General features: G+C 42.4%; 1 protein-coding gene across 1 annotated transcript; it reads left to right on the forward strand.

Moving 5' to 3' along the window:
• The first annotated feature begins 9074 nt into the window (after window positions 1-9074).
• LOC133902926 (uncharacterized) lies at window positions 9075-12209 on the forward strand. The gene is made up of 2 exons (XM_062344252.1): window positions 9075-10477; window positions 11870-12209. Exons 1-2 carry the CDS (start codon window positions 9179-9181, stop codon window positions 11912-11914), a joined length of 1344 nt encoding a protein of 447 aa, XP_062200236.1. The 5' UTR covers window positions 9075-9178; the 3' UTR covers window positions 11915-12209.
• Window positions 12210-13772: the final 1563 nt, after the last annotated feature.

The following is a 13772-nucleotide window of genomic DNA, read 5'->3' on the forward strand; positions in this document are numbered from 1 at the left end:
AACAACTTGGTAAGTTCAGATATGATCAAGAAGCTTGCCTTGCCAATAAGAAACCACCCTCAGCCTTATCATATTCAATGGTTCAACAACAATGGTAAGGTGAAGGTAATGCAAATAGCTATGGTGCAATTTTCTATTGGTTCATATCATGATTGTGCTGATTTTGATGTAGTTCCCATGCAAGCATGTTCACTTTGTTAGGACGAGCATGGGAGTTTGATACTGATGCAACACATCATGGTAGAAGTAATAAGTACACCCATATGCATAAAGGAAAGAAAATAACTTTTCTACCTTTAACCCCTACTAAAATTATGAGATATGAACAAGAGATAGCTGAAAATGAGAGAAAAGAGATTGAGAATAAATCTGAAAATCAGCAAGTAGCGAAAAAAAATTTCCACCCAAAAGGAGAAAGCAACAACAACTTCTAAATCCGATGGAATTAGACTAAAAGGGTGTATTATGCTTGCCACTAAATCTGACATTGCTGAAATTTACGATAATGAGCTACCATGCTATGCTTTGATATGCAAAAAGGCTTTAGTTTCACTCGAGAATATATCTAGTTCTTTGCCTCCTACTGTTGCTAACCTTTTGCAGGAGTTTTTGGATGTATTTCTAGCTGAGGTACCCTCGGGATTACCACCTATTCGAGGGATTGAACATTAAATTGATTTGATTTTGGGAGCAACTTTGCCAAATCGTGCTGCATATAGGACTAACCCGAAAGAGACTAAGGAAAATCAATGACAAGTCTAAGACCTTTTGGATCGCGGGTATGTACGAGAAAGTCTTAGCCTTTGTTATGTTCCCGTTCTTTTGGTTCCTAAGAAAGACGGTAGTTGGCGTATGTGTTTTGATTGTAGAGCTATCAATAATATTACTATAAGATATCGTCACCCTATCCCTAGGTTAGATGATATGCTTGATGAGTTGAGTGGTTCTGCAATTTTCACTAAAATTGACTTGCGAAGTCGATACCACTAAATTAGAATGAAACTTGGACTGCATTTAACACTAAGTTTGGTTTGTATGAGTGGTTAGTAATGCCTTTTGGGTTAACTAATGCACCTAGTACTTTCATGCGATTGATCAACAAAGTTTTACGTGCTTTCATTGGGAGATTTGTGGTGGTTTACTTTGATGACATCTTAATTTACAGCAAGTCATATGAACTACACTTTGATCACTTACATGTTATTTTTAACACTTTGAGAGATGCATATTTGTTTGGTAACCTTGAAAAGTGCACCTTTTGCATGGATCGAGTCTCTTTTCTGGGCTATGTTGTTACTCCACAGGGAATAGAGGTGGATGAAACAAAAATCGAAGCTATAAAGAGCTAGCCAACTCCTGAGACTGTTACACAAGTGAGAAGCTTTCATGATCTTGCGGATTTCTATCGGTGATTTGTGCGAAATTTCAGCACCATTGCTGCTGCGTTAAACGAGTTGACAAAGAAAGGATTAGTTTTTAAATGGGGACCTGCATAGGAACCAGCATTAAAGTTGTTGAAAGAGAAGCTCACCCATGCTCCATTGCTCCAACTCCCTGATTTTGCTAAGACCTTTGAACTGAAATGTGATGCTAGTATGATTGGAATTAGAGGTGTGCTAATTCAAGAAGGTAAACATGTTGCTTATTTCAGCGAGAAATTAAGTGGGCGAAGTCTAAATTATTTCACTTATGATAAATAATTATATGCTTTAGTTCGTGTGCTTGAAACTTGGCAACATTATCTATGGCCCAAATAATTTGTTATACATTCTGATCATGAATCGCTGAAACATAATAGAAGTCAAGCTAAATTGAATAAACGACATGCTAAATGGATAGAATTTATTGAGTCTTTTCCATATGTCATAAAACATAAGAAAGGAAAGGACAATGTGATTGTTGATATGCTTTCTAGGCGTTATACCATGTTATCTCAACTCGATCATAAAATTTTTGGTTTAGAGACCATTAAGGACTTGTATTATGCTGATTTAGACTTTAAAGAAGTGCTTGAATATTGTAAAGAGGGAAAATATGGAATAAATATGTGTTGAATGATGAATTGCTCTATCGTGCTAACAAGCTATGCATTCCAACTAGCTACGTTCGTTTTTTATTGTTGCAGGAGGTGCATGGAGGAGGCTTGATGGCACATTTTGGAGCAAATAAGATTGAAGATGTGCTGGTCACTCATTTCTTTTGGCCAAAGATGAGATGTGACGTCGAGCACTACGTGTTACGTTGCACCTCTTGCAATAAAGCTAAGTCTCGCTTAAATCCACATGATCTTTACATACCTCTTCTTGTTCCTAGTGCACCTTGGGAGGATATTTCCATGGATTTTGTTTTAGTATTGTCTAGGACAAAGAGGGGGAGGGATATCATATTTGTAATTGTGGATCACTTTTCTAAAATGGCACATTTAATACCTTGTCACAAGTGCGATGATGCTCCAAACATAGCTGATTTGTTTTTCAGGGAAATCGTTTAACTACATGGAGTGCCTAATACTATTGTCTCGGATCATGACAAAAAGTTTTTGAGTCACTTTTGGAGATCACTTTGGAATAAATTGGGGACAGAGCTGCCATTTTCTACTACGTGTCATCCCCAAACCGATGGTCAAACAGAAGTTATCAACCGTACATTATCGACCATGTAATAGGTAGTTCTAAAGAAGAATTTGAGGATGTGGGAAGAGTGTTTACCATATATTGAATTTGCTTACAATAGGTCGGTACACTCCACCACCAAGGTAAGTTCATTCCAGGTAGTGTATGGATTTAATCCCTATGCTCCTATTGATTTACTACATTTGCCTACTTTTCAAAAAACTTAATTTAGATGCTAAGAAATATGCTGAATTTATTCTTAAGTTGCATGAAACCACTAAAAAGAATACAGAGAGCAAGACTGAAAAGTATAGGATTGCTGGAAGTAAAAGTAGGAAGGAAATAAAATTTGAACCGGGTGATTTAGTTTGGTTGCATTTGAGGAATGATAGGTTTCCAAGACTAAGAAAGTCAAAATTGATGTCTAGAGCTGATGGACCATTTAAGATAATGAGGAAATCAATAACAATGCATACAAATTGGACCTACCTATAGATTTTGGGGTTAGTCCCACATTTAACATTTTAGATCTGAAGCCCGACTTAGGAGAAGAAGAAGAGCTTGAATCGAGGACGACTCCAATTCAAGATTGAGAGGATGATGAGCACATGGCTCCTTCAGATACTATCAATACCGCCAATAATCCTCAAATCATACAAGGTCCAATTAGAAGAGCACGTGCACGACAATTAAACCACCAGGTGAACTCATTTCTCGCTGTTCATGCTTTCTTAGATGGATTCCTACTAAATTCTTGTGATGTTTTATTACTTAGGAATGTGGGAGAAGCACCACAACCTTATTCGAACGTCACCCCTCGAAGGACAAGTCTACTCAGACTCGAGGCCGAGCTCTAGTCATGATCGTGGTCGAAGTCGTGGTCGTGGTCGAGTCGCAGGATAGCATGTTAGTAAAATGAGCACAACTCTCTAATACAAAGTCTGTTTTAGGCAATCTTGGATATTCTGGACAGCTTACGATGAGCCCATTCCAATGGATAAGAGCTCGATTAAATATTACTTATAGTTTAGTTAGAGTCAAAGAAATAAGGTGTTGCGCCATCGTTTTGGACCTAGTTGGGTCTTGTAATCGTGTCGGGGTCGGTGTCCAGGTTGTGTACGCCCCTTTTCATAAATGCACAACCCTAGGTCGACCTCATTATGTCCCCCCTATATATACACAGTAGCTATCATAGTTTAGGTTCGGGTTTTTTCTTAGATTCTGTTTTATACAATTTCACTGCTTCTTCAGTTTGTGGAACCCCAACTCGAGTACTTCATTGGTAATTAGCAATATTCAGATTGCATCTACCTATTCTTGCTTGTGTTCTCGATTTGCTTGCAGGAAAAGTCTTCTTAGCAAGGTCAATCGCGTCTTTGCACGGTTGATAACCACGGAGTAGTGGTGTAGTGGTTGTGAGAGTTCTCGATCGGTTCTGTTCGAAGCCTTTGGATCATCAACGTCCAAACTCCACCAATCGACTTATCATATTACCTTCAGAAGATCGGGCAAACGCGCATCACCCGATGTCGCTACCACAATGAGGTATGAATGGTTGGATCATGACTTGATAATTTTAGAGAATTTTAGGTGAATTTTAAATGATTTAGGTAAATTTAAGATGATTTTAGGTCAATTATATATTAATTTTAGGTGTATTTTAGGATTTTAGTGAATTAATTTTCTTTAATACAAATTTAATTGAATTTTAGCTATATTTATCCTGTCAATGACGAAATAGGCCAATATATAAGGCCACATATTGGAAAATTATGATTTTAGATAGCTAGATGCAGTTTGCCAATGATGATTCCATGTTGAATTAAGTTTGCACGTGATATTGTGTGGTATCAGGCTTTAGGTCGTGCAAATTACCTAAACCCTACTATCCATAATATCATATTTAATTTCTAGAACACACAACTGAGGCACAAGTGAATAATTTTTTCTGGCATTCCTTAGCACATTTTAGATAGATGACAATAGACGAATTAGAGTTAAGGTGCATTATAAAAAATTTAGGTGAATTTTAGGATTTTTAGTGGATTAGTTTTCTGTTATAGAAATTTTAGTTGAATTTTCGCTCGCATGGGCCTCTGATGATTATGCACTTACATGGTTAAGGGTAGTAGCATGACTGTCATAGTTACACATCTTTTTATTCAATCTCTCTCATATAATATAAGATGTTGAACAAAAAGGTGTGTAATTATGACAGTCCACATGTTGTTGCTTTTATGACTTGTGCCTCTAAGTTGAGGCCCTTTTTAAGTATGAGACTAATGATGTTTTGAAGTTTGATTTGTCGGCCACAGTTGCGAAATCATATCTGGGTAGATTTTGCCTGGGCAGGGGAGAGGAAGGTACGTTATGTTTAGTGCCACCTTCCTTCTCCATCTGCCTTGGTGAAATTTTCTTTGCTACGATTAGCCACCAAACTTTGAAAGATCATAGGGCAGATTTCACCAAGACATGGGGGTGGAAGGTGCATTAGGTTTTTTCTTCGGTGCTCATCCTAGGACTATTCGAGTCACCCTCCTCCCCCTTTGCCTCCATGAAATTTCTTATGCTATACATAAGATTAGCCACCAAAATATTTTTAGAGAGGGCTTATTTCACCTACCCTCACGCATTCTGCGATGACGAAAATGAAGTCCTAGTTAATGATGTTAAGGTATATAATTTTATATATTAATGCCTACCTTTCATTTTCTATATAAATAAATAATGAAACCATATTTGAATGCTGAATTCCATGTCAACTATATGTGATATGTGAATGATGAACTGTATGTGAACCATATATAGTGTTTTTTTATGTGAAATTATCATTGTTGGTTCATGACTAAAACTAGTAGTGATAGCCTATTATCACTTCCAGGTCAGCAAGATTACCACTACCAGTTGCACGGTGCCGGTTTAAAAACTAATACTAATGACAGTTTTTAACCAGCACTGATAACAGTTTCTGTAGTAGTGAACGTGTTGTGGTAGACAACTGAGAAAACAAGTAGACTAGCTCCCTATCGGAATGGACGTGGCACCTCCACATCCGCTCGTTCCCTTTCGTTTTTAGTACAAACCAAGAACACCATTGCCATCTCTCGTGGAGACCAATAAGTTACAGTTAGCTAGGGGTGGAATTGTTGCCGGAGGTGCGTTGGTGCCGCACCGTGCTGGAAGTCGATGGTGTGATGCTACATCGGAAGACGTTGACACGCAAATGCATTGAAAGATGTTGCCGCACAACTGTTGGAGGGCTCAAGCGCTCTACTGTAGGATGTTTCCATCACCACACCATCACCAAAAGGGACTGCCATGCCACTCTGGTGGTTAACCCTAGAAAGTTTTTTTTACACCAATTTGGAAGCTTTTGTACATCAATTCGAAAGTATTCCTATTCAAGGTTCTCATGAATTGATTTGAAAGATTTTCTAGATTTATTTTGGATGTTTTCCTACTGAAAATGTTACATGAATCAATTTGAAAGTTTAACCAATCAATTTGACGAATTTATTTGAAAGTTTTACTAATCAACTTGAAAAGCATTTGCTATCGATTGGATAGTTTTCTGAAAGTAATTGGAAAGTTTGGAGTTCCCTGAAGTTGGGTTGCGCAGAGGAAGAAAGAGCTTTTGGGAAGTGTTGATGGCAAAAAATGGCACGGCCAAATTTTTTTTATACACCAAATAGTCTGGTGATCAATGCCATGTCATCGCCGGACTATCCGGTGCTTATAGTTCGATTTCGGCCAGAAGACATACTTTCTGGAAAAATAGTTCAGTGAGGGGCTCATTGAGCACCGAACTATCCGGGGAGTGGGATGAGAATTTGGTGCAGCAAATCATGCTCTGTATAAAATAGAAAATAGTTCGGCGAATGATCTGGTGAAAACGCTGGACTATCCGGTATGTAGAAGGTCAATTTGCTCCGAAAACTTGCTCTCTGGAAGAAATGGTCTGATGGAGATTCCGGGGTATCACCGGACTATCCGGTGAGAAAAATAAGGTTTTTAGTCAAAAAAATATTCTCTGGTGAAAATTGTCCGATGAGGTCTTTGATGATCGTCGGGTGCGTTCAAAAGGAAAACTTTGCAAAAAATTTGTTCTCTGCAAATATTAGTCCGGTGAGGGCAGGTGTCCTTTTGTCAAAAGTTGCTCTTTGCAAATATTGGTCCGGTGACATAGTCCAATGAGTATAAATGTGACGTCGGAATATCCGGTGTGTCTAAGACTGAGTCTTAGAGTTTCGGCCGAGGGAACTCGCTGGATGGTCCGGTGTTCTGGAGTTTGTTCTCACTAGACCATCCGGTGTTCAGTCTAAAACTGAATCGAAGTGGATTCATGAATTTTTTCGGATCTCTTTCACGATTTTGGCTGAACAGGGCGTATTTAGGGTTGGAATAGAGTCCTACTTCGATTCCCTAGGGTCAAGACCATACCCCCTTATAAATAGTTGAGGGGTGAAGGTCGATTGCATATCCATCAGTCAATCGCATCTACTTTTTGTTTTGCCTTTACTTTCCTGCAATTTAGGGTTAGTTCTTCACTGCTACTTCAAATCCCTGTGGTTCGAGTGGTAGTTCTTTGTCGATTTGCTCGTAAATTGTCTGGGCGGCGATCCCCAAGGTTACCGGTCGAAACCTTTGCTTGTTTGCTTGTAAACAAGTCGCGCATCGCTGCGAAAAGCGACAAGTATCCTTGACAAACCTGTGTTGGCGAGGTGTTTCCCAATTCTGCGCCAACGGGAAGATGATGTCTAGAATTGGAAATAGCTTGGGGTGAGGAACATACCCAATAAAGGAAAGAAACTTCACGTGTCGTGACACTTGCTAACACACACGCACGGTGTAGCAATGGAGGGGGAGTGACAGGTGGGGGGCACGGTTTGGAGGGAGTGAGCTTAGGGTCTATTTGTTTTTATTCCGATTGTGGATTTTAGCTTGTAAAATCATAATCTAAAAAAATATGATGATTCTACAATCCATAGTTCACAATCTGGGACCAGATTATGCCATAATTTAGGAAAAATGCTACTTCTAGATTCTAGATTATGGATTGTGACACATATTTACCTACCATGCCATTACAAAATAACGCTTTGCTTCCTCGTTCTTTTCTTTTCTCACGCGTAGGCAGACAGGGATGCCATGGTTGAGCTCTACTCGAGCTCGCCGGTGGTAGGGCACAACACGGTGGCGGTTGGGCTGCACCGCGCAGGTCTGGAGCGGTGGCCATGTCCTACCGAAGGCCAGAATCAGTTGGGACGACCGTATTCGGGCTGGCGTCAAGATGGCGGCAACGGTAGCCATGGTGGCTACAGCGGTGGCTGGTTAGCGCGGGAGATGGGGATTTACCCTGTTGAGGGTTCCTCGGCTAGCGGGCTCAGCCGGGGCGTGGCTGGCGGCGAGTGCCCGGATGCGGTGGCGCTCGGCTCCTATGGGGAGCAGCGTCGAGGACGGGCCGAGGACCAATGAGCGCGCACGGAAGTTAGCAGGAGGGCCAGTGATGCTCACTGCGACTTCGGTTAGGGCGGAGGGGCTGCAGACGCAGATGTGTGGTGGTGAGGTAGCGGAGGTTGTCGCTAGAGCCGCGGAAGAAGATGGCAGAGCCACTCATTCGTCGGGAAGTGGGTGAAACCGCTCGGTAATAGGTTAGAGAAGACCTCGGTTACCCTCCTTTGTGCTCCTCAGGGCTTGGCTGGGGTAGATTCAAGCTTGGCGGCACGGATTTGATGGTGGCCCTCTGCTCTCCTCTGTGCTTCGGTGTGGGTGGCTGAGAGAGAGAAGAGAGATGAGGAACTGAAGGCAAGAGGTAGGAGAGAAGGGAGATTATAATAATCTGGTGTTGTTTGTTTTATATTGTACAATTCAGATTTTAGATTGTGAGAATCAAAATCTGTATTGTTAGAATCACAATAAAAAACAAATATGTCCTTATTGGTGTTATCGAAGGGTTGTCATTATTTGTTTTGTTAGAGGGGCCCTTACAGGACCTTCTCCTACTAATATACGTTGTGGCATTTACACATGCCAGATGAACCCTAACTTATTCTGAACCAGTGCATATAAATTGTTGTTTCCCTTGTTGAAAATGAAAGGCCATGAAATTCCAACTAGGATCAATAACATATATCTTACTTAAATTATTAATACTCTTATAATAGATTTGTATCTACAATTTAAAATACCAAGACAGGCTTGACGGTTGAACCCGGAAAAAAGCGACCGGTGTGGTCTTACTGGAAGATTGGATGGTTTTAGCTGGTTTCTCGAAAAACCGCATGGAAGATTGAACGGTAGGTTGCTGATTTTTATAGCAAGGGTGAACCGGGGTTGGCTCACCGGCCCAGCTTTTGCATGACAGCAAAGCCGAGCGAGTGATCCTACCCGTCCTCGCGGTCGTGTCCTTGGTGTGTTTGTTGCGAAATCACATCCACCGTCTAATAACCCCTCGATCCGCGTCCTTTCAGCACTTTCCGATCTGGAGACAATTTCCTTTCTTCCTCCGTTGCTTATCCTCTCTCTCGATCGGTCAGGGAGAGGAGGCGAGAAGCTCCAGCGCCGCCATGACGCCCGACTGGGTTTTGCTGGACCGCTTCGTGGATTTCTGCTTCGAAGAGGAAGTTGATGAAGCAGCGGTGGCGGCAGTGGCGGCGGCGGTAAAGAACAAGGGAGCAGCACCGACGTTACAATCGTTAAGGGAGAAGCGCATCGCCCTCCTTGGCTCCCTGAAGCCCGACACCCTCTTCCCTCCTCCCCCGGGGATAGCCACCTTCAGGCTGCGGTGCCCCAAGTCCCATGGAGATGATGTTGCTAGGTTAGCCTGCAGCTCCCTCGTCGCGTGCGCCGACAAGAGCCTGGTCGTCCTTTACGGCGGCAGGTATTCCGGCGCCGGCTCCTCCGGGCCCGGATGCTACCTCATCTACGACACCGCTGCCACGGGCAATAGCAATTCCATCCTCTCCACGGTACCCCGGCTCCCCTTGTTCAACCTCATCGGCATTGGGTACGGAGCCGTTGTCCTGCGCCGCCATTCGCCACGCGCGGACGCCACCACCTCCTCCTATCTCCTCGCCGAGCTCGCCGCCATACCTCGGCGCGGGCTTCCCGATGCGGAGCTCTACCTGTGGTGGTCCGACGCCCCCACAGCCCAGTGGGACAAGAAGGCGGTCCGGCTTCCCCGCGAGGTGTCCCGGGAGCCCGGCAAGCATTTGTTCTCCATCGATGCCTCCTTCTCATTTGGGACCTCCAGCCTGTGCTGGGTCGATCTGCTCCTCGGCATCGTGGTCTGCGCCGACCCGGGCCAACAAGATCCTCACTTTCGTTTCATCCCGTTGCCCAATGGGTGTCCCGCGGTCGGTACCTCCGAGAAACCTGACCGCCCGCGCATGCACGAGTTCCGCTATGTCGGCTGCGTTGGCGGCGTCATCAAGCTCGTCGCCACGGAGGGCCTCCTCGAAGGCTGGGACTTCCACAAGTTCAGGCTTGTCACCTGGACCCTGTCGCCTGATCTCAGCGAGTGGAAGAAAGACGCCGTGTTCCCCCTCAAGGACCTCTGGGCGAGCGACGACTTCCTCTCGCTCAAGCTGCCGCAGCATACGCCTGTCTGCCCGGTGCTGAGTGCGCGAGACGATGGTGTCGTCTACGCCATCGTCAACCATGTCGAGAAGCACAGCATTGTCAAAGGTTCCGAGGTTGTGCAAACCAAGGTCGAGATAAAGGGCCAGTGTGTTCTTGAACTCGACATGCAGCGCAACAAGATCATCTCCACCAGCGTTAGTCATCCAACAAGTTTGGCGCACCTTATCCCCGGACTCATTGCTACTGATTTCACTGCATACCTGCAGGGCGCAAAGGACCGCCAGGTACTTACTAATACTGCCTGCAACTACTTCCCAACATGCAAATTATATACTTAGTTTCATTTTCATATGAATGAATGTACTGCTCATAAGCTTAGATTATTCACACAATCGCTTTTGATTAGAATGGCTGGCAATTCTGCCTTGTTTTTCATAATCCTGTTAAATTCAAACTCACAAGGCAAAAGTTTATGTATTAGCTGCTCAGCTCTCTCCGTCTTGAACACTAGACGTGTGCATGCTCATTATTATCAGTCATGATTTTAGAATAGATCGAGTTCTAATCAGAGCTCAATCTCTTCCACACCAGGAACATTGTTTCTTCTGCTTGTTTTTGGGCATCTATCTTGATTTACTATAATTTTTTCGTTCTAGTTAGTTGCACTTGCAACTCACTTTAAGCTCTGATGACCTGTCCAGAAAACGAATATAGTGAGGTACACATTGAACCTCAATTATTAGATCTTTGATTCAGAATTGGTAGGAACCTAAGTTAGTTCAGAAATTTAGCATGTAGGCATTTGTTGAAGTTGATCTCGGTCTAACGTTCTCTAACTGAACTGAGAGAAACGGGGGAGCCCCACTCCCTCACGCACCTGATTGGGGGAGCACAACCAACCCATGGTTGCGGTCCCACCTTGTGCAGCACCATATAAACAGATGGAGGGGGGTTTCGGTAGATGATGATCCCTAATCCTTACGATCAAGCCTAATCACCCCACACCTCCTAACCTAGCCGATCCAAAGGGGTGCTGACAGCAAGGTGAAGACCGCCGCCACTGCGCCCACACATCTACACCAAGCTACCTTCACCGGCGATCAACTACTTCAAGCCGGTTTCTTCTTCCCCACGCCGGAGTCCACTGCACCGACAAACCGAGGACGTAATGATGTCTCTAGGCCCCAGTATGTGTTCACGCTTCCGCTTTTAGGGTGTTTGATCTTAGGGCTAGTAATTATGATGGTTAAGTAAAGAATTAAGCCTAACAGCATTATGTCAGTCAAACTAAAACAGAACACTAAAATATGTCTGAAATGGAAGCTATCCAAAGTATGAGTCTTGCCCATAATGCATGAACCTGTTTGAGTCAGTTATTTTAATTCTACGCCTCTTGGAAAAACCTTAATTAGCAGTATGTCATCATCTGAAGAATACAGCAGAATAGGACATTGACAGGTTTTCTGTGAAAAAATACATCATGAAACTAAGCATTCCTATATATAGTTCTTGTAGCTGTTGTGCACTGCCTAAATTGTTTTAGCTTTTATTCTTGAAAAGGAAAAATCAGTTGTAGCCTGACCTATCATGGCTCTGCACAACAGCTTAAATTTTTACATTGTGAAGGCACCCTTGAATTACTCTGTTTGACTGAAGCTGCCTTTTGTTTCTGCTAGAGAGAGGTAGAAGCAAGCGAGGTTGGGGAGGGGGAAAGAGGATGAAGGTTGACTGATCTCTGCAACATCACGCATGAGGATGAAGCTTTGACTGATAGCTGCAACCTATCTTGTAGGATTAACATGGTCGCTTTGTTTTGCGGAGCTAGGTCCGATGCAGAACAAGGTTGAATGTGTTCTTAAATTTGATTAGAAGATGTTTTAATTATTGGTGGGAACCTAAGTATTATCAGATGTTCGTAGTGGAGGGAACTGAATTTCCATCCTTACTGTGTGGCACCTTTTGGAGGATTGTTCTGCTTATACAGATTATCTATTAACCGTGGTACTATCACTGGTGGCTTAATCGTTCATTTCTCACTTGTTTTGTTGTTGCTGCTCATTCATAGTAGTATCCGTTAAAGGTTTCATGCATATTCCAAAGTTTTTAGGTTATGCTTGTGTATGTTCTGCTCCTGATGATTTTGGTTGCATGCATCGTCTTGACAAGTGGTTTTTTCTTTCTTTTCTTTTTTGTTGGATGAAGCCTAATGCAAGCCGTACTAGCGCAGTCTACGAACGGCTTATTTGGTCCAACTTAAGTTTGTATAGTTTATAAACACGGTGCTTGATAGTTACATCTTGTTTGAGTGATGTGTTTTTGGTTTGAGAGCATATGATGAAGGCTTAAAGTTGTCGTGGCCGGTCCTTATTTAGGTGCAACTATTCAGAGCGAAATTGGGGGCCTTGTCGCTACAAAGAGAAAACCATGCATTTTTTATTTATTGTTTCTTTTGCATCGATTTTGGATTTTCTTCGTCTGTACGCATAGCGATACAGAGGGAGTAATAATGATGCTAGCTAAAAACGTACTTTGGTGATAACATGTATAGACAATACTTGTGTGCTTTTTATGAAATATAATATAATGGGTATCAAAAGGTGTAGTTTTATGACAGTTTACAACACCTAGTTGTAGTTACCTGAAATTCGATAGTCTTGATTTTGTAGTCGATGGTGTTCACCAAGTTTAGGCTCTAAGCCAATCAAATTCCTTAGGTACTAGGTCTTGGGATCTAATTCGTAGAATGGAGTCTTCAATGGCTGCAATTACAAGTGATCCGACTCATTTCCTTTCTTGTCTACGAGTGCTGAACCTTCAAAACTAAAGTTTAGAACTGCACTACACGTCATTTTATCTTCATAATTAAGAAGCTAGAAGAATTGCAAAAACGTTTGCCAAGCCGAGGGGCCATAAATTACCAACTCCCAGATGCTTGTAGTCGAATACAGCGCTATCAAAAGTTTTTTTAGTTTGCTGGAGTTATTTTTTTCTAGGGGTGGAGTTTGCCGGAGTCGTTGGTGGGTGGAGAAAGAAGATGGCAAAGAAGACGGCTGTCAAAACTACAAAGTGTGCGGGATTTGGACTTGCCAAAAAAGAAAGAAACATCATTCGCTGCTGCCCGGGAATGAAAGTTCGCGATATCACGGCTCCCATAAAAGACATTGCTAGTAGTAAACCCTATGCCCTTATTGCCTAGCGGTATTGCTGCTAAGGACATTGCTAACTAGTAAACGCTACCCTTATTGTCAAGTTTTTGAAAAATTGTTGAACTACCTTTCAGAAATTGTTAATGAGTTTTAGAAATTGTTGAACTACGTGCTTTATTGAGCTAGATTTCAAACACTGTTGCATGGTTTTCAAAAATGTTAAGGGGAATGTTACAAGATTATAATTATCTAGTAAATGTTAGATAATTATCTAACGAACGTTAACTAAATAATAATTATGTAGTGAACATTCATCGGTTAGAGCCTCCCATCTTTGTATATATGCGCACTGTAGACCAAAGAGAGAACCCAACACACAAGACAATGAAAGAGATCTATTGTATGCCTTGGTCCTAAATTCTTCATGATATAC

Source organism: Phragmites australis, chromosome 21 (assembly GCF_958298935.1).
Source record: "Phragmites australis chromosome 21, lpPhrAust1.1, whole genome shotgun sequence".
In the NCBI taxonomy this organism is placed as follows: domain Eukaryota; kingdom Viridiplantae; phylum Streptophyta; class Magnoliopsida; order Poales; family Poaceae; genus Phragmites; species Phragmites australis.